General features: G+C 39.6%; 1 protein-coding gene and 1 non-coding gene across 2 annotated transcripts in view; both read right to left on the bottom strand.

Moving 5' to 3' along the window:
- Positions 1 to 975: 975 nt before the first annotated feature.
- The window catches only part of ACADM (acyl-CoA dehydrogenase medium chain), a 40,834-nt gene continuing 20,540 nt past the window's right edge, over positions 976 to 21,269 (bottom strand). Inside the window, exons 7-12 of the mRNA XM_045027721.1 lie at positions 17,458 to 17,588; positions 16,096 to 16,204; positions 14,179 to 14,319; positions 13,992 to 14,087; positions 13,138 to 13,386; positions 976 to 2,278 (exon numbers count right to left, since the gene is read on the bottom strand). Of these exons, the coding sequence (XP_044883656.1) occupies positions 2,207 to 2,278; positions 13,138 to 13,386; positions 13,992 to 14,087; positions 14,179 to 14,319; positions 16,096 to 16,204; positions 17,458 to 17,588 (798 nt within the window). The 3' untranslated portion in view covers positions 976 to 2,206. The remainder of the gene's footprint in view (positions 2,279 to 13,137; positions 13,387 to 13,991; positions 14,088 to 14,178; positions 14,320 to 16,095; positions 16,205 to 17,457; positions 17,589 to 21,269) is intronic.
- Positions 12,635 to 12,726, bottom strand: LOC123376776. The gene has a single exon (XR_006581946.1). It is a non-coding gene; the product is annotated as a small nucleolar RNA SNORD45 (small nucleolar RNA).

Raw genomic sequence — 21,269 nt, 5'->3', positions numbered from 1 at the left:
TTTATCTTCAATTTGGACTAACAGTGATAGATAAAATATGCATTTTTTCACAAGTGAAGCCTGAGCAGCTGAGAACCCAGCATACATGTAAAAAGTGAAATTGCACAAGTGACACTTTAGACCAGTACATTACAAGACAAGCAGCCTAATTCCTGGTGTTTTATCATTTACTTCAATAGGAGCAGAATCACAATATGAAAAATAAAGTTTTTTCAAGTGCATGTTTTTTTCAATAGATACCAGGTGCAGGCTTCCTTCATGTAGGCTACATAGTTATGGTTCTGCTTTCATGTGCACAAGCACTTCTGTTTTCCTTCAGCAAGACGTCTATGAGGATAAGCATTTTGCTAGTTCTACCCAAAAACAAAATTTATGCCTTGTGGCACCTTAAATACTTATTGAAATAAGTTTAGACAAAAACCTCCCACTACAAAATGATTCACCCTCAACTAGGAAACAGAACAGAGAGAATAAAACTTGAAATGTGAATTTAGTTCTCATGAACGATTGACCGTCCTGGAAACTGACATGATACTTGTTCACTTCCAGTGGCTGGATACTGACTGCTGTTCAAGTAATGCTTGAGGTTAGTTGGATCCCCAAAATAGGTACATAGCATGCACAGTATCAGTGTAAACTTCCCCTCCTCAAATCCCACTAAGTATCAATGATAATTTGGAAGAGGTGAGTTAGTCCCTCTATGAGGGAGATTTCCATGGCCTCGACTGAGATGGTCCATTGCAGTAGTCTGTGTCATGGATAATGACCAGATAGGAATTAAGTATAATTATTAACTCATTCACAAAGATTGACTAAAAATGAATTGTCTAATTCTGGGCTGGACCTGATTTGAACAAGTAACTTAAAATGTCACATCTAAATATCCTATTACCAATAATGCCACACAAGGTTTCTACCATAGTCTATTTGAAGGAAATTGGTCCCCATTTGAAAATAATGAGTAGTGCACATCTGTTTTCTGAGAATAAGTAGTTTTTTATTATTGCAATTCAGCACTATGACTAACAGAAACAACTTTTCAATCATTTACTATTAAACATGACAGGAAAAACTTTGCATTGTATGATTTACTGCTTCTATCAATCATCATACTTGAATTTATGAGGTAATATTTATGTTTAATAGGGATACTATAACCAAAAATGTGTCTCAGTAACCCTTATGGTGATTTTGAATGCATGCAGTTCAAAGAAACTAAAATAAATCTGAATCTGAATGGTCATTGTTCAGTTTTTCTGCTATAAAAAAATATGTAGTTAATGAAACTACTATTGCGCATAGCATTAGTTCCCAAAAGTTGTTCACAGTATTTATCCATAAAATGAAGTCTTATTTTAGGAAGGAGAGAGAGGAGAATGAGGTTTGTTTTTTTTAAACTGTACACAATATGATAGCTTTTTTTAAGGCACAGCAGGTAAAATACATGCATCCAAATAGACAGAACAAAAGAAAAATATGTCATCAGAACTGGTTTCAGATGAGTAAGATGAAAGATGGTGCACAAGTAAAGCAAATTTCATGTTATGCTATGCCACTATAAACAAAAACAGGTTTTGTTCATACATGTATAGACAATTTACAAGTAAAGTAAAATAAAGTGATAATTCAGCTGCTCTGATATTATTTTCCTAAAACAATAATCCCTGTTTTGATGTCAGAACATAGTATTATAATTTAGCAGGGCCTAAACATTCACCTATACTTAATTTTAAATATTCTGAAAGTGCAAGTTTGTAGAACTCAAAGTTGTAAGTACACAGAAGAAATTGAAACTTACTGATTTGGAGACCATATGAAGCAGAACATGATCTCTGAGGAAACAGAGTAATAGCTTTTTTATTAAAGGTTTTGATATTATTTCTTTGCTTAGGTCCAAGTCTGCTCCTACGGAATTCAATGATGAAATTACAATGTACTCCAATGTGTGCAAGTTTGGACCCTTCTAAGGAGAAAAAATGTACTATTGAAAAAACATATTGGAGGCCAAAGATATGCTTTAGAAAATACCAAATTTGTACTGGGACAGAGGGGAAAGAAAGTATAAAAGTAATGTTTAAGAAAGTACATCATACAAAAGTGTGAAGGAAAGGTTCTTATTTTTTTCTTTTTAAACTGCATTCAAGAAAAAGATTAAAGCCCTCTTTTCCTTTATGAAGGAATTGACAGCCAACATCAATGCTTTTGCTTAACTTTTAAACTTGGCAACATGTTCACGTGCTATGATCAGCCTTTGGATCTGAGCTGTTCCTTCGTAGATCTGAAAAGAATTATGATACCATTACATTATTGTGTTACATTGCCAGTTTTTAAAAATAGCAAGATCAGTTTCAATACAACATACAAAAATTAAAAGCTTCACAAGTATGTAAAGCAGTGCTGTTCTTTTTACCCAAACTATTCATGGCCACTTCCCCCCTTACTTTCTTAACTTCTTTTGTTGTCTCTGTCTTCATTTTATCAGGTTTGCAATGCCTCTCCCCCCAGTAATACTGTGTTCTTTCATCTCTCAGCCCACATTTTTGTATCTTTTCTGGCACTGTGTTCTCTCTTCCCTTTTCTCCTGTTGCTCAAACCACCCCTCTGTTTTAGCCTGTGTGCTGGCAACAAAATGAAACATTTACTATGAAGCTCTTTGTGCTAGGATTGAAATCAGGATTTTGGTCTTTATCCTTTTTGGCAGTACACAAAAATAGAGAGGCATGATGGGAGACATGAAGTATGATTCAGTGGTTAAAGTACAGAACTGGAGTTAAGATTTCAGTTCCTAACTCTCCTAAAGACTTGTGTAGATTTGGTCAAGGTCACACAGCCTCAGTTTCACCAACTGCATAATAGGATAATTATCTTCACCACCAGGTGTTTCAAGATTCTCAGAAGGAAGGCAGTATATAACTGCAAAGCATTATCCGAGCAATGAAAAACCTACAAGTCTTGTTAAGAAATATCACAAGAAAGGGTTCAGTTAACACCCCATGTTTGAAAACCAGAACAAGCTTCAGGCTCTTAAGAATTTTGGGCACTTTAAGCACAAAAGGTTATATTTTAAGTTGTACAGAGAGAGCTTCTAAATAAGAGCATGGTCACTGTTACTTAGATTTGTAATTGGAACTAAACTGAGAACAAGAAAGGGGGAAATAACTTTATCAGAACAGTCTATGGAAGAATGTGATAAGTACTGAATGAAATCAAGTACAGAAATTGAACAAAAGAACCAATTTTTGCAGATGAAGCATATGGACAAGTACACATGCAGTCTGTCATCAGGCAGTGATACAGTAGGGCCAATAATAAAGTGCAAAAAGTAATCGAGGGCAAGAGACATATGAGGTATCATACATCAGAAATGGGAAGATGGTATAAATCTGAAATAAACTCTTTCAGAGGCTGGAATACTTACTTTAAAGTGACAGTGGATGAAACACAGTAAGGCATTTAAAGACTCTTTACAGACAGATGAGGCAACACTGTGGATTATTCTTTTCCATAAACTTCCCAAAAGATTAGGAATAGAAACCAGAACTAGAGAAGTATGGTTAGATGGAATATTGAAGGAAATTAGAATCACTCCAAAACATGTGACCAATGATCAATGTCTGAAGAATGAAAATTCTTCAATCCAGATTTCAGAAGAATGTTGCAATCAATTCAGCAAATATATATTTTCTATTTATTATTTTTAAAGAAAGTTTAACAATGAAACACTGCTACAAATGTCAACAACAGGAGACCAATCAAAACCACAAAAGAAAATACTTTGAGGCGTTCTTCTCTGTAATTCCTTAGATAATTAGCTGATGTATCACAAATATAACTCCTGCAAAGAGATTAATGGGGATAATCATAACTAGGCTTGGAAGGGTTAGATTTTTATCTGTAAATGTCAGTAAACATAGCTTTCACCATGCACAAACTGACAAAAATATATTTCCACCAAAAATAACTGAAATGTACAGATAAAGTAGGATAAACACTGCTTGAGAATTTATCAGAGTCAAAATCCAGCGATTTAAAATTAGTGTTTTATAAAGGGACTAGCGAATAAATAGTAAAATAGATACAATTTCTTGATTTACGGATATTTACTGTGTTTATTTTGACATGTGATATTAACAATTTATATATTAACAGTTTATAAAGCTTAACTTTTTGAATCTCAACGTCTACTGTCATTAAATAATTGCCTGACCTCACCACAATTTCCTGCAATGGTGAAAATTTAAATCAATACAAAATTTTAAAAATTCTTAAATATAAGCACAGATATTATCATAATTATAAAAAAGATTAATCAAAATCAATAAGGTTCCGAGAAGATGAATGTAGAAAATGTAGAGACCTACTCAGTTTTTTTCCCAGATAAAAATCAATTACCATTCCTTCAGTCCCAAAGAAAATTGATGATAAAATCAACAATAATAAATCCAAGTTTCTGGGAGAAAGATTTAAATAATAAAAATACTTACAAGGCAATTACAGAACTAAAAGGCTCTGGACACTTTAGACAAGAAACTGTTACATACTGTGACTGTGGTTCTCTGAGATGTAATGCAGACATGTATTCCACTTAGATGTGTGTGCTCAGCACTTAGATGTGGAGAATTTTGCTTAACAGTCCCTCTAGGGGATGGCACTTGCACCTTATGGCCATAGCCCCATCCTTGACTATTGAGGTATTGCCACCCTGACTCTCCCCCTGCCCCCTTTAGTTTCTTTGCACTGAATGCCCAGAAACTAGATGCCTATGCAGAGGGGACAGAAGGTGGGCTGTGGAATACACATCTGCATCACATCTCAAAAGAACTACAGTTACGGTAAGTAACCATTTCTCCTTCAAGTAATGCTGCTGGGTATTCCACTTAGGTGACTCAAGCAGCACCTGTAGGGGGTGTAGCTCAAAGTCTATTTAAACAAGGACTGCACAACCACCTTCCCAAAGGTGCTTGGGTTCATCTGCTCTGGATGCCATGGTAAGGGCACAAGGGTTTGTAATGTATGTATCAACAACCATGTGGCAGCCCTGCAAATATCCAATACTGAGATGTCACTTAGGAATGCTATTGATGTAGATTGCACGCTCATAGGATGAGCTCACACTCCGCAGAGGAAGCATAGCCAAAGAGATTTCATATGCAGTCATGATGCTGGAACTTATCCACTTAGAGATCAGCTGCGAGGAAACTGCCTGCCCCTTCGTACTGCCTGCAGACCACACAGAGACGGCAAAGCCTGAAAGGGTGTAGTCCTGTCCAGATAGAAGGTCAGACATAGTCTGATGTCCAATGTGTGAAAACGCTGCTCCTCTGGAGATGAATGCTGCTTAGGAAAAAAACACAAGCAAATATACTGCTTAGTTTAAATTAAACAGAGACCACTTGAGACACAAACTTTGCGTGCAGCCAAAACGTCACTTTGTCTTTGGAGAATTGTGTGTAAGGAGGCTCTGCCATCACAGGCAGGTTCTGCCTGCAATTCACACATTTTCCTTGAAGATGTTATTGCCACGAGGAAGGCAGTTTTTTGACATGAGAAGACAGGGGCAGGATGTCAGAGGCTCGAACTAAGGTCCCATAAGAGTCACTAAAATGGTGGTAACATCCCACAAGGGAACCAGTTCCTGCACCAGCGGGTGGAGATGAAGGATTCCTTTCCACCATGACTTTGGAAAACACAGATCTTCCATGAATGAGTGGCTGAGATTGCTGCTAGATGCACCCTCAATGACCTAAGTGTACGCCTAACAACTGAAGACGTAGCAAATAGTCCAAGGTGTCTTGGATACTAGCTAGTGTCAGCTGAACTCCGCAGGCCAATGACCACATTGAAAAACACTTCCACTTTGCCGAATAGGCCATCCTAGTAGACGGTTTTATACTACTGAGTAGGTCTATCGATCAGCTGCAGAACATCACTCTTCCTCATCATTCAACCAGAGCAGCCACATCATAAGATGCAGGGAGGGAGCTGAGTGCCAGATGCAAGGTGTGATCGTGGTTCTGCATGAGCAGGTCAGGATGGAGAGGAAGGAATACAGGAGGCCAAAGTGACAGTGCAAGGAGGTCGGAAAACCAGCACTGCCTCGGCCATGCCAGGGCAATGAGGATGAGCCTGTCCCGATCTGCTTTCAGCTTGAGGATGACCTGTGGAATGATCCGGATCAGAGGAAAAGCATGCAGGAGAGCCAATTGCCAAATGAGATGGAAGGTGTCCTTAAGGCCACCTTGAAAGCAGAAGAGATGGCATTTCCTGTTGTCCCTTGCAGCAAACAGGTCAATCATTGGGATGCCACACGCTGCAAAGATGACTTGCAGAACACAGGGTTTTAGAGACCACTCATGGTTCAGGGGAAAATTCCTGCTGAGATGGTCCACAAGTTGATTCTGGACCTTAGGCAAGCGATCGGCTAGCAGAGTCAAAATGGGCACTTGGGGGGCACCAGCAGGAGGTGTGTCGATTGGTCAAACCATGGACTCGACTGCCTCGTCTGGGATGTATGATCCTTTCTGGGGTAATCCCGCTGTCTCAAGGGAGCAAAAGGTTGCCCAAAGGTGCACTGCAGATAGTACTGTTGCTGTGGTTAACCACTGAAGTGAAACCTTCTCACTGTTGGTGTATACTCCCCTCAGGAACATAGGGTAGCCTTAAAATCCTTGAAGGAGGGCAGGATCTCATCTATTTGTGTGAAAAAAACCACCCAGCCATTGAAGAGCAAATCCCCTATGGCCTGCTGCATGTCGGGAACAATGCCTGAATTCTGCAGCCAGGACATTCTTCTCCTGGTCACCACAGAGGCCCTAACTCTGGCCGAAGCATTTATGACATCCAGCATGGACTGCAATAATGTCTTGGCCACTAAATAGCCTTGATGATAAAGGCCCAAAATACTTCTCTGGAGATTTCAGGCATTAGAGGCCAGCAGGCACTGGGCCAGGGGCCCCTCTGCTAACTGCAAGACAAGTGCCTCTCCTGGTGCCCATAGTGCTCCATAAATGGTCCCCAATGTGGGTCAGGTGATGGAGAGCAGGAAGACGAAGATCCCAGCCTCGGTGCTGAGAAGCCTTGGGTTTCAGGTATAAAGGTGGAGCCAATCCTGAGGGAGCGAGTAACCAGTCTAATTCATTTGTTGCCCAGAACGAGGCAGGGACCGGTGCCAATGAATGAAGCCGTATCAAAGGCACTGAGTATGCCAGTGCTGGAAGGAGTGTCGACCCCGAAGTCAGTGGCATTACTGAAGCAGGTGACGGTGATGAAGTGGAGGGTGGTGAGAGTTGCCACAGTAATGTTGACAGTGCTAAATGCAATGGTGCCGAGGAGTTTCCCAGTGCCAAGGATGTCCCTTGCACTGAACCTGGTGGAAGAGGAACATCGGGATGTGGTGACAACAGACCCGAGGGTTCAGACAATGGAGCTATAAATGATGAAGCCCTAGCAATGTCCTTGACCAAGGGAGCGGTCAGGATGGAACGGCAGAGGAGGGTCTGTAGCTTCCTGGTATGCTGCCAACATGGAATCAATCAATCGGTGTTGGCATCGCCCTTGTCCATACTGGACTCAATGGATGCTGTGGATCCAGAACCAGAGTTGATGGTACAGGATTTCTAACCTCCCTACTCAGCACCATGGATAAGTTAGAGCAGGGATTCTCACAACAAATTTTTTGGTGGCCTCAGAGTGCAGCCACCAACTCTTGCTGACAATTTTTCCTAAAATATTTAATTAACTTTAGGAAAAACAAATAAATATGCATATATACATGTCCAAATCATTGTAATTTATATAGGTTTTTTCCAGATTCAGTAATAAAAATAAATAAAATAAATAAAAATGTACAGTGTTCTCTATTCTTTACTGGACCTAAACGGAATAGAAACACAAATAAGATGCTTTGCGTGTTCTTGTCTTGTTGTTATTTCCTTTGCCTTTTGGGGATTTTTTTTTTAAATTTGATAGATAGTAAGTCTGCTGCTGTGAAACGTGATATTTGTATGTTTGTTAATATCACTTTTCACAGCAGACATACTCAGCCCCGGCAAGTCCTGGGACAAATTAAGCCCTGGGGCCGAGGGATGATGGCGTGGGCGGTGAGCCTGGGACCAGAGCTTGGAACCAGAGCCTGCTACCACGCGGCTGAAGCCCAAAGCCCTGCAGCTGAAGCCTGTCCCCCCGCCCTTGGGAAAGTGGGGAATGCACCAGCTGCCTGCACCTCCAATATTTGTGTCTCCAGAGGAGGGCAAGGCCCAACCCCCGCTGGTGGCCCTGTGAGAGGGGCCACTGCTTCCCTCCTCCCCCATCACAGCCCAGGAGGCTGTGGCCGCAAGAAAAGCCCTTGGTGGCTCCACATGGCCAGTGGCCGCATTTGAGAAACGTTGGGTTAGAGGCACCTGCGCCATCCTGCGTGCCAGCACTAACCCTGTGCTCTTCCTGAGGGAGGCAGAAGAATGCCCATGATACGTGGGATGGTCTTATGCAGTCTTTTCCTCGGTGCACTAAATGGGGAACAGCTCCTCAGTCTCTTTGGAGAGGCGCCTGCTCCAGAGCCTGCAGCACCCTCAGAACCAGAGGGTGACCTCCAATCTGACTAGAGCCCCGGCGCCGAAGCATGGCCTGTTCAAGTAGCTGCTGCTTTAGGCAAAGATCTCTAGACATCTGAGTCCATTTTGTGAATGATCTGCAGATTGAATACTGCACTTTGATGTGGGCTTCACCCAAGCACAACGTGTGGAGACTGCTGTTGGGAATCGCTCCCCCACATGACTGACAATGTTTAAACCCTGGTGAGGGCATCTCAGGGGAATACTTAACTAAATACAAATAATGTGAATTGAACAAACACTAAGGATACTCCTAACAACTAGAAAAAAAATACTCTAATATAGTGAGAGATTGTGTAGTCTTAACTTCACAGAGCTCCAACTCCAGCCATAGGCGGTAAGAAGGAACTGAGGGGGCCAGGGCAATGCTGTCTCAACTTAGCCAGGGGAGGGGTTATGACTACAAGGTGCAAGCGCTGCCCCTCTATGGGTACTGCTAGGCAAAATGGCTCTGATAAATTGGGCACACACACACCTACACCTCTAAGTGGAATACATGGTTGCATCTACTTGAAGAAGAACAGCACTGAAATTCCCTCTGAACCTTTCTATGAAACGAGCTTCTAGAATCTGATCCCTTTAGGAAACATCAAATCAAACACCTGGATAGATTTCTCAGATAAATGTTGTGACTGATATAAAAAGACATTACTCTGAAACTTAATAGGCCATTTATAAAGATGACAACCTAAAACCATTTTACAAACCCAAGGCATCCTAGTTACACAGTAAAAATATTTGAAGAGCTTACGATGGACATGGATCTCCTCTATTAATACTGTATGTTGACCTAGTTACTGGCAACGTTTACTGTATGAATATGTTGGATTAGTAATGGGGGAGGGTGAGATGTCAGGAAAAACAAACAAAGGAAAACAATGACTCAAAATAAGTCACTGTTTGGTAGCCACTTTGTGGTAGTTAAGAGACAATGCTAGACAGAAAGAGACTCGGGAACACAAGAAGATCAAAAGGTCAATATCAGTTTATAAAGAGACTGGGGAGCTGTTTGGGGAAACCACACCAACATAGGCACCTGCTGGGGTGTCTGAAGGTTGGTCTGCTTAGGTTATAAACAGAGGATGGTAAGATGTTATCTCAGGTAACACAGATACATGGGTAGATTATTTGTTTTAAAATCCTTTCTTTTATGCTTTGTTCCTACTGTTAGAAATTAACAATACTTTGTTTTTAGCCCACAAAATCTTATGCTCAAATAAATTTGTTAGGCTCTAAGGTGCCACAAGTACTGTTCTTTTTGTGGATACAGACTAACATGGCTGCTACTCTGAAACCTGTTCTTAACAAGCTGTGTGGTCACAATATTCACCACTGATCACAGACTCTCAAAGGGAAGAACTGTTAAACCCAGTCAGACCTGCTGGGTAAGCCTAGCTTATACACAGGGCATCACAGGGTACAGTAGTCCAGGGCCCAGTCTAAGAGTGGGAAAATTGTGGGATTACAGTCCAGGAAAGGTAAAGAAATGATGTCTGAACCTGAAGGGGTACACTCAGAGACCAGAGAGGGTACTGGGACAGAGCTTGAGTGGACTGTGTTTTTCTGTAGAGAAGGTAAAGAACTGGAAGGGAGGATGTTTTGTCTGAAACTTGTGTAATTGGGCTGGATTTTCAGAACTCTTTCCTGTTTCCTTCCAATAGATGGTCCCATAACACTATTTATAGATTCATTGGCAAAGGAAACACACACACACACACACATATATATATGGAATTGGAACAAGATCTGGGCCCCAATCCTTGGCTGGCTGTGTGTGCCACAGCTAAACTTGGGGAATGCAAAGCCATAGTTGTGCTCCTCTTATCTTGAGCTGGTTCCCTTGTGTGAGTCAGAGAAGCTAAGAAGCTGCTCTAACTCTCACCAGCTACCAATGGACCTGAAAGGCTGTTTGAGCAGCCAGAGGTCACAGGAAAGTCCCAGCCACATACTCTTTAGTCTAAACCTGCTTTTGTGCTGCTGGAGGATACTACTATGGTGTGAAGCAGCCACACCACAGGGGATAATCTGGACCATTACATGTATTTTGAATAGTCCAAGACAGAATCTCCCTTTTTAAAAAAGCCTCGAGACACTAATCTCACTACCAGAGTAACACTTTTCTGAAGGATGTAGACCTTGTCTATCAGCTGTAGATGAATGCTGTCCATTTTCTGGAATTAATGTTACACACTTCATGGACTGGCAAATAATCACAAGAGAAAGCTCAAGAGCATCACTGGAAGATGAATTTCAGAGCCTAGGATTACAGACATCAGTTGCCTTATCCATTGCTTGCTTGTGGAAAAACTGAGCTGCCCAAAGGACACTGACAAAATGGCTCCTCAATCCAGACCAAGGAATAAACTCAAAGATGAAAGCCTCCCATTTTGCTTCCCTATATCAGAGAAAAATAAAGTAGAGGAAAAGTTAAAGAGGATTGCTGACATGGGACAAGAGAACTAAACAGCATTCTACCTGAACACACGTCTTCAGGTTTTGCAGAGGGTATAGAAATGTGCTGTACTAAACACAGAATAAGGTTGCAGCTTCCTTTCTTTTTTCTCATATGAAAAGGGGAAACCAGAACAGCTTCAGGACTATAGTAATTAATGAAAAAGCAGTAAAGAATCCTGTGGCACCTTATGGACTAACAGACGTTTTGGAGCATGAGCTTTCGTGGGTGAATACCCACTTCGTCTCTTGCATCCGACGAAGTGGGTATTCACCCACGAAAGCTCATGCTCCAAAACGTCTGTTAGTCTATAAGGTGCCACAGGATTCTTTACTGCTTTTACAGATCCAGACTAACACGGCTAACCCTCTGATACTTGACAGTAATTAATGAGAATAATGAAATAGTTTTATACCATTCATGTGAACCAAAAAAAAAAGAACAGGAGCAGCAAAGAAAAGTTTCCCACCAATTACACTGATAGTTAGTCACAGAACATGGTTTCTAAACTCTGCATCATTAGAACTTGCCAGCATCTTCACAGTTAGGTTGGATAAATATTTTGTGGCCTAGGAAACACATTGCGTGGTGAAAGAACCAACTCTTTTTTAGAATTATTTAGTTGCTCCTATTCCTGCACTTGATAGTATTAGGAATAAAGTACTGTGCCCCCGTCTGTGCAAAGGAATTCTTTTACAATCATTCCTTTAGAAGAGTAATAAGTATCAATAATGTTCCTGAGATAACTTCTGCTCGGCACTAGTACTGCAGCACTCCGAGTACTTGAAGTGGCTTTTAGTTTAAGTAATCATAAAATGCTTTTATTATGGGTCCCTCCTTTCTGCCTATGTGATTTGGCAAATGCGTGAAGATTACCATCAGTTTTGCAACAGGGAAGTGCAGTGGATCATCATGTAAGGAAGAAGAAAATTCAATCTCCACTTCAGAAAGCCTTTTAAAATAGCCTACAGGTTTGATTATTTATAAAGTGTTTTGTATAATTTCAGTTTCCTTAAAAACTGTTCGTTCTTAAACAGACTGAAGTGGGGGATTAAAGTCTATATTCTTCTCTACATTTTGATTTCTTTCCTTTCAATCTCTGCTTCCTCTTACCTTGCCTAACCAGGTGCTGCTCCCTGCTGTGAACTTGAGCCTCACTGAACTTCCACAGCAGCATTTCAGAGGAGCTTTCTAAGACAACACTGGATACCTGCTATACCACAAGGTGCTAACAGAGGCAGCCTTCCTTTTACTACACACAGCCCTTTATGTTGCTGCTTAGTTCAAGAGTTATCTGAATTGAGCTGAGAACCATGTTTCATTAAAACTAATTCAGGCTGCTTAAGTACTGGCCATGTAGTGTGGGGTCAGGACAAAGCATGTTTAAGCCAAGTTTAAGAATGGTGTTTTAGCCTACATGCGGACTTGCTATGCCAACATTTCTGTATTCAGACTTAAGATAGCATTTAGAAAGATGGCTCTTACTTGGAAAGAGACACTCAAGTCCCAGAATAAAAATATCCACATAATATCAGAGTGTTCTAAAAACTGAAGGCACAAGTAGCACATCTCTCAGATCTCAAGAGTAATTCTAAGAGCTAAAAAGAGTAGTGACTGCCATCAACTTCAGTTTCAGATAATACATGCCAAGGCTCATCACTGATTTTGGAAACTACTTTGCCGCTCTTAAAGCCAAATTGCCTCCCCTTCCTCATTCCTGGGGTAGCCCAGAACTGTTTTTTCCAATCCATCATCCCAGCTCCCTCCAAAATAGGGGTAAATGGAGTGAACGAAGCGCTACGACGACATGCTGCTTAACCTTGGCTAAAACAAGTTCAGTGACAGAGTCCCAATCTGACTTCTTAGCCAGCCTCCTTCCTCAGTCTACCTAGAAGATGCATCCTACCTCCAAAGATGCAAAGCAAAACCTGCACACAAAAGAAGTGAGGTGGGCAGGGAGAAAGCAGCTTTTCAAATATTATTTAGTAGTCAATTTTAAAAGCAAGCAACCACTAGCTTATTTTATAGACATAATGCAACCCCTATAGTAATATTTTAGTTATTTGTTTTACTTACCTGATAGATTTTGGCATCTCTCATTAGTTTTTCTACAGGATATTCACTATTAAATCCATTTCCTCCAAAAATCTGGACTGCATCTGAAGCTAGTTGGTTTGCAATGTCACCAGCAAATGCCTTGGCAATGGACGCGAAGTAAGTATTTCTGCGACCCACATCAATCTCCCAAGAAGCCCTTTGGCAAGCCAGTCTAGCTAGTTCCACTTTCATTGCCATTTCAGCCAGCATGAAGGACACTGCTTGGTGCTACAATTGTTAAAATAAAAGCAAGTTAATATTGCCTAGTTGGGATTCTACAGGGAATACAAAAGAAACAATGTAGCTTCTTTAATATTCTGGGCAAAGCAGTATATGGAATTAATTCTGTTCAGAGATATGCTATGGGATGGCAGAATCTCACACCTATAGCTCGGGGCATAGTCCCAAGTAATTAAAAATTAAAACCTATTTAATTATAAAATTTAGCATTGAACTGCACTGTTTAGCTACATTGTTAATGGGGTTTGCATCCTGCTTTACATCAAAAAGAAAAGTTGGTATCAAGTCTTTTCTTCCCTGCAGCTCCCTGCCCAATAAGTAAGGAACTGAAGTATCTGGTTGATGTAATTCAGCCCCAGCACATTGCTTTCAAATGACCTATCACCATTTACCAATTCATTCTTTAAAAAAGTTTCTGGACTTAGTACCTGGTTAACTTTATTTATGGTTTTATATGGAGCGCTCAACTCTACCTTCCCATTTGAAAAAGCAGAGTGAGGGCAGAAGCATAATATAAAGTAGTCCTACGAAAATAGAATATCTTAACAGCACATGCTACGAAACTGTGGCTTGTAACTTTTTGCTTAACGTACCTCTATAATTGGTTTTCCAAAGGTTTTTCTTTCCAAAGCATACCTCGTAGCTTCATCCAATGCTCTCTGTGCTAGCCCAACAGCACCTGCTGCTACCTGTATAGTTCAAACACAGTACATAGTAAAATCTGAATTCTCCACTTTTACCTTAATTTTTTTTTTAAAGTACCTTATTTCTGCTACTTACTGGAGGTCTGGTTTTATCAAAAGCTCCCATAGCAATTTTAAAACCAACTCCCTCAGCAGTTAGAACATTTTCTTTGGGCACTCTCACATCTTCAAAGACAATACCTCTTGTATCTGAGCAGCGCTGACCCATATTCATCTCCTGAAAAGGAAGTTTACAAAAGGTATAACTGTAACTGAATACTTCCATGGCATGATGTTTTCTAAATTTTGATTTACCTGAAAAGAAACTGAAACAGATTTTTTAAAACCAGGTTTTCAAAGTTAAACACACCGGAGAGCACTTAGACGTGCATATTGGGTAACGCCACACGCAAATGCCTATTTGCATTACAATTAAACACTGCCCTTTGTTTTATAAACCATATTTTTAAACAAAAGACAGATTAGCTCTCTTGAGAGCAAAAATTTAAACAGCCTTGACATAACTGCATTTGGTGGTTTTAATCCTGAAGAGTTACTTCTCATTGATAAACAAGCAACCAAAAACAATTTCTTTACTTACGCTAAAATCACTCAAGGAGTTTATTAAAACAATGATTTTTTTTTAAAAATCATTCTTTTCCTTATGCTTTTTATTCCCTTTATTTTTCTAAGCACAATGAAAATCACTAGTTTCACCTTTTGCTTACAGCCATTTTCTAAAGCAGTTTCACTTTTTGGTTTTCATGCACTAGCAACAAAACATTTTAGTGACAAGCTCTTTGAGAGAATTTGTTCTTTCAGAAAGAGAGTCTATTGAAATGTTACAAAGTCAAAAATGTTTCTACTGAAGTTTATTTTGTACAAGGTTGACTTAATTTTGGATTTATTTGAAAAAATAAAAAAATATAAATGTCAGATTTAAGTTGATATGACAAAGTCCCTTTGATCACCCCCAAGAAATAGAGCAATCAGTAAACAAGCATTTAGGATACCGCTCCACAATGTAAAACAACAAATTTGATCTGTAGCATGGCTCCACCTGCTGCATAGTGGTGCTGTTCAAGAGACAGAACAGCCATGGCTGGGAGTCAGGAAAGGAAAGAAGACATATGTTCCTCTTCTAATTAAATGGTCATTTCAAGTGCCAATCAAGTTGGCAAAATGGTTTCAGGTACCACACTAGCCCATGAGTCAGTCATTCTCCTTCCCCCCACCTCCATCTCCTTGACAATTTTTGCAGGTGTGTAATCACATTTTTCCTTTTCATTCCTGCTGCTTTTTAAACACCCACATAAACAAGAAAAAGAGACAGGCTCTCTATGCAGAGCATCCAATGAAACTGACTATACATGAAGTTATGTCAAATACACAACAGTAAAATATAGAGGAAAAGTAGTTTTTCATTTTCAATAGTTAGGTGTTACTTGAACCAATAGGTAAAATCTTTTCAGACAGAACTCAAGGTGTGGAGTTTTGCAGATAAGCTGCTCCTTCCTTACTCCCACCAGTCATGCTTCCTTGCAGAGACACACAGATCGGCCGTCAAAACAAAGAAAGTCCTCTGATTGCAAGAAAAAGAGGTCTTAGGACCAATTCTGATTTAACATATTTATGTACAGTGGTGTAACTCCATAGTTATTTATAGAGTTATACCAGTGTAAACAAGATCAAATCAGGCTTTTGGTTTTTTTAAGCCATCCAGGGGACCAAGCCTCACGTTGACTTGAAATAAACCCATAATACTAATATGATGGACCTAGTAAGTCACCACTAATTTATTTCAAACATCTTTAAAAATTAGTCAGAATATAGAAATAGCAATGAGTACAAAAATGTTTTCTTGTGCTAGGCAGTTATGTTGTGTACCTAATACGTTAAAAAGCATTCAAGTCATAGTACTTTCTCCTTTAACATTACTGTTTTTGAGCAGAGCAGTGCAACTCCTAATACCCCAGGTAGCTCGCTTATAAATATCTATGCATATACACTCCACCTTTCTTCCAATTTGGATTCCAGGGCTGTCCGCTTCCACAATAAATCCAGTAAAGGCTTTGCTGGCAGGAGCTTTCAGATCAGGATTGGAACGAGCTAACAGAAAATACCTAGTGCAAACACATAGTAACTTGAGTGACTCAAACCTGTCTTCACGATTAAGAGCTAAACAGACACTTTTTTAAAGATAGATACTAAGTACCATATAACATTAACCCTATCAAGAGATTCTAAAACGGAAGCATTAAGTTCTTTTCTTCTGGTAGATGACATGAACAGTAGACAGCCGGCTTTAAATTGGAAATATTTCTACTGAGGCATTTCCAGTACACCCACCACTGTGGTATCTAAGTGCCAACAAAATTACACGGGACAAACAGTTGATAACAAAGGACCCTTTCCTCATAGTGTAATGTACATTTTTATTATATTAGTTACCATCTTTAGGAATGTTATGAAAAAGTTATTGCAGAGATGGGTCATTTCATAGCAGATCAAGGATTAGGGGAGCAGGTGATTGTGTGAAAACCTTTAGAACTATCACATGATCCCATGGAGGGGATTAATTTTATTCTTCTAGGTCTAAGTTGAAGCTCATTTCTAAAAGAAAAATGCAACAAATTTAATAAGTCACCCTTGTAGTATTCATTGATGACATAAGACAGATGCTAGGTGCTATTAAATGGTTCCTCAAAGATCTTGAACCATTAAGCGGATTTCTTTGAAGCGGGTTGTACAGGATATTAAACTAGGGCAGGATGAGAGAACTGTACTTTTTTTAAAAAAATGCTCTTTTCAGACTTCAAGGCAACATCATCTAGATTTGGGGATAGCTCGGAAAGTATTCTTTTTAAGACACCACACAAATGTAACTGCTTTTTATAACCATCTGTGTGGGAAGTGACAAGTGTATTCTAGCCATATGTGGCTAGAAGAAAGAACTATGCTCAATGACCATGTATACAATCAAGGCAGAGTAACGAATAATAAGACAAGTTCTTTTAGTACTGTGCAAGTAAGTCATCCTCTGTACTTTTCCTCCCTTTAAAAATAGATAGAATTGAGTGGCTTCTAAATCATGCTGCTATCAAACACATTTTCAGAACTTTTGTTATCTGGTGGTTTCCTTAGTAGATCTTGTGGGGCACTGAAGTGTGTATTGTTAGCTGCAAAATTCTGTAGTGATATATTGATCACAGCTCAAAATATAATGTAATGAACATGAAGATTTAGAAGAGGGATCATAAAAGAGAGCCTAATACCTATTTTAGTCAGAGGAAATTTTGTTATATATAAAACATGGTGAAGGGCTGAACATAAAATCATTGAAACTGTACAGCAGATTAATAAGCAGTTAATGTACCAGTTAGCTTTGCCACCATTGGTGATCCACATTTTTTGACCATTTATGACATATTCATCTCCTTTCTTCTCAGCTCTCGTTTTTATACCTGCCACATCAGAGCCTGCTCCAGGTTCTGTTACACAATAGGCCTAAAAGGGAAAAAAAAAAAAAAAAAAAAAAGAGGCAAGGCATTCAGTAACAAAAATCACTTCATTTAATGAAGAGGACTGTATACATTATCACACTGTGGAGGTACCAAACTATTACTTATAATGGTCTTGATTTTTTCATCTCACACAATGTGTTTCCACAAATGAATTCAAAGAAGCCTTACCAAAAAAAGTAGATAAAAAGCAAAAGTATGTTTAATAGGTTTAAACTTCCAGAGTGACTTACTAGATATTATGGAAAATTTTGACAAGGCATATTGTGCAGTTTACTTTTTGAAGTAATAGGAAATTAGTAAGTGATGTGGGCAGCAACTCAATTTATTTTTATTTTTTAAGTCTCCCCTGTTATCTTTATATCCCTGATGCACCATAATGTAAAAATTGTTAATAATTCAGTCTGTACATAGTATTAGTGCTTTACTCGGGGTTGAATGGCTCTTAAAATTATCAGACTACAAACCACCTCACTTTTAAACTGCTAATTTGAATCCAGCCCAGGCTGGTAGTGACTGAAAGTTTATATTTGATGTTTAGGTGCCTATATTAAAAAAAAATGGTGGTCTCAATCCAGTGATGTAAGCAATTGTGCACTAGTAAAAATGGCACCTTGTTGGCAGAAAACACATGGATTAAAAATTAATGGACTTTCCTCTCACCTCTAGGATATGGTCCCCAGAGGATATGCTTAAGTCACACTACCGATGGAACACAGGGAACCTTGTAATGCAGTCTGTGTTACACCTTTACAGCAGAAAGAAATTTAGACTCTAATACCGGTATAATTTTGAATAGTGAAAGCTCCTTATTTGATACAGAAGAGTATACCAGTGTGTCAGAGAGTAGACCTTAGTCCAGTATTTGTAAATTTTCTAATGAGTACAAAAAAACACAATTGTACAGAGTGTCACAGGGTTCAGGATGCAATCCAGAATAGTGAGGGGTTGAGTAACCGCCTGCCCTGTAACCCTGGGTGCCTCAAATGCTTTGCTGCTATAACTCCAAGCCATGACATTCACGGTCAGCAACAACATGCAGGTCACACCCTGAGTACCTATGTCTATCTGCAGCTTGGGTCCTACAACTCTGACCCCAGCAGCCTGCCTGCAACACGCCAGTCACCCTTATGTGGCTTTCTACCAACCTGGGTTAATACCTGCAGGGTGACCCCAACACACTCCCAATACCAATTATTCCCCAAACTATGTGCTCTAATGTCCAGCCCTCTCTTGGACAGTTCAGAGAAATAATAAGGTTTGTTTGTTCCTCTAAAGACATTAAAGCACATTACAACTTATTAACTTAACTGGGGTAAATACACCTTTCCCTTTAAACACAGCACTGAATTGGTTTATAGTAAAAATAAAACAAATCTATTTACAATAGGACATAGGCTAACTGGTGCCAAGAAAAAGGAATAATGTTATAAAGCGTTACAAACAAACTGAAAAGTCTCAAACTTAAGCAAGCAAGGTACAGGATTTGTTCAAGATGGTTTCTCTCACCAGTCTTCCTTTTTTCCAGCCATGGCTGACTTCCTCTCAGTCAGGACCTTCCACAGAAGCACAAGGGGATCTTTGTCTAATCAGCTTTCTCACCTATATTCAATTCCCAGGGACTTCAACTCTACCTCCCTCCTTCATTGAGGGCCCATCTTTCTCAGCTTGCAAGAACTCTCTTCGCTTGTGTCTGTCTAGTGATGGATGCCAACGATGGCTTCTTTCTTTGCTTGTATCTTTCAAAGTTCAATTACTTTGGTTCAAGAGGCAGGATGACCTCATGCTGTTTTTTCTTTCCTCTGGTCTTCCCATCCCCCTGTACATAAATAGGGCTTGCGTTGTTTTGATTGAGCCATGCTTAATTTACATAGGAGACAAATAGCTGCCTTCTCTCCTGTCTGGAAGAAAGCCTGTTTCTCCCTATTTGGCCACAGACTTTAAAGCATAATATCATTATGTACCCCTATCTCCTCATATAGTGTTACATTTCACAATGATGTTAATCACTAGTGTGTCATTCGCTTTCAGAGAAGACCTCCACTCTATACCATCTTATAATACAGTAGTATTGTATATTATCATTTGATTCAATTGCTTACCATTTGAGGATCAGCCCCCATCTTTATATACAAGTAAATACATTGCAAATGTATTTTTTGAAAAGTAAAACCAGACCAAGCTTCTCTCCTGTTGGGCACAGACGCCATGCTACCTCCTCCTGCAATTGGTTTGATAGCTTTGTTTACCAAACATGTACCTTCATTGTCTGCCTGAAGACCAAGCTGGCCAGAGAATCAAATACACATTGCTTTGTCTAAGGCAGTCAGTGCTTATGCATTATGTGCCAAACACATTAAGAATATAATTCTGGTGCACATTCAGAATTTTTTATACACATCCACTACATACACCATGCAAAAATGTTAATAATCGGTGAGTTATTTTCTAATGATAATTTACATGCCACCTTTTAGATACAGATATGACAATAGTGTGTTAGGTACAGTGAGTATGTCAGGCTTGACAAGGGCTGCTGACAGAGTGAAGCACAAATGAGCCTCTGTGTCACAATGAGGCATGTCTTCGTTTAGCTGTTAAAGAAATGCTGTCTTTCCACCCTCCATGTAGCATAGTATCAGAAATAACATTGACTGAGATGGCATTCATAGTTTTTTGGCAAGAAGTAACTTATGCTCTGACAATCAGTCTATCATTACAAATACAAATACACACAACGGGCTGTCAAGTATGTAATACACACACACACACACACACACACACACACACTACTCTCACGTTCCACTCTCTACATGCAAACTTAAACAGTTTTTCCTAATAGATCCCATCAAGGACCTGGTGAAGCCTTTACAAGGACGACTATTGATAAAGATCATCAGGAAAGTGGGGCTCACATATAAACTTTAGTTTTATCTTTTGGATACAGTACAAAGCAAATCTTGATACTAAAGATACCACAACATTAGGGGTGCTCTATTCTATCTAGGATCTGACAGGGTGGACGCTCACAATAAGCCAGTGTGATGAATAAGAATACTAAATACATATATTGCAAATTTGTGATAAATGAGACACCACTGATAAAGCTAAATTACTTGGACCACCAAAACTAAAATTTCCACATTTGGGATTTGGATTTGAAAAGCTACTTACTAATGCTGTCTTCTAAGTATTTAAAAAAACACCACCACACAGAGCCAAATGAATCCAACCAACTGAATGACTAATTGGCTTGCTATGCTGATAAAACTTCAATAATAGATAAGAACATAAGAATGGCCATACTTTGGGTCAGACCAAAGGCCCATCTAGCCCAGTATTCTGTCTTCCGACAGTGGCCAATGCCAGGTGCCCCTGACTCAATGAACAGAACAGGTAATCATCAAGTGATCCATTCCCAGCTTCTGGCAAACAGAGGCTAGGATACCATCCCTGCCCATCCTGGCTAATAGCCATTTATGGACCTAGCCTCTATGAATTTATCTAGTTCTTTTTTGACCCCTGTTATAGTCTTACCCTTCACAACATTCTCTGGCAAAGAATTCCACAGGTTGGCTGTGTGTTGTGTGAAGAAATACTTCCTTTTGTTTGTTTTTAAACCTGCTGCCTATTAATTTCATTTGGTGACCCCTGGGGTTCTTGTGTT

Source organism: Mauremys mutica, chromosome 8, assembly GCF_020497125.1.
Source record: "Mauremys mutica isolate MM-2020 ecotype Southern chromosome 8, ASM2049712v1, whole genome shotgun sequence".
NCBI lineage: Eukaryota > Metazoa > Chordata > Testudines > Geoemydidae > Mauremys > Mauremys mutica.
The sequence above is the reverse complement of the archived record's forward strand: the minus strand, read 5'-3'. Positions and strand labels throughout refer to the sequence as shown.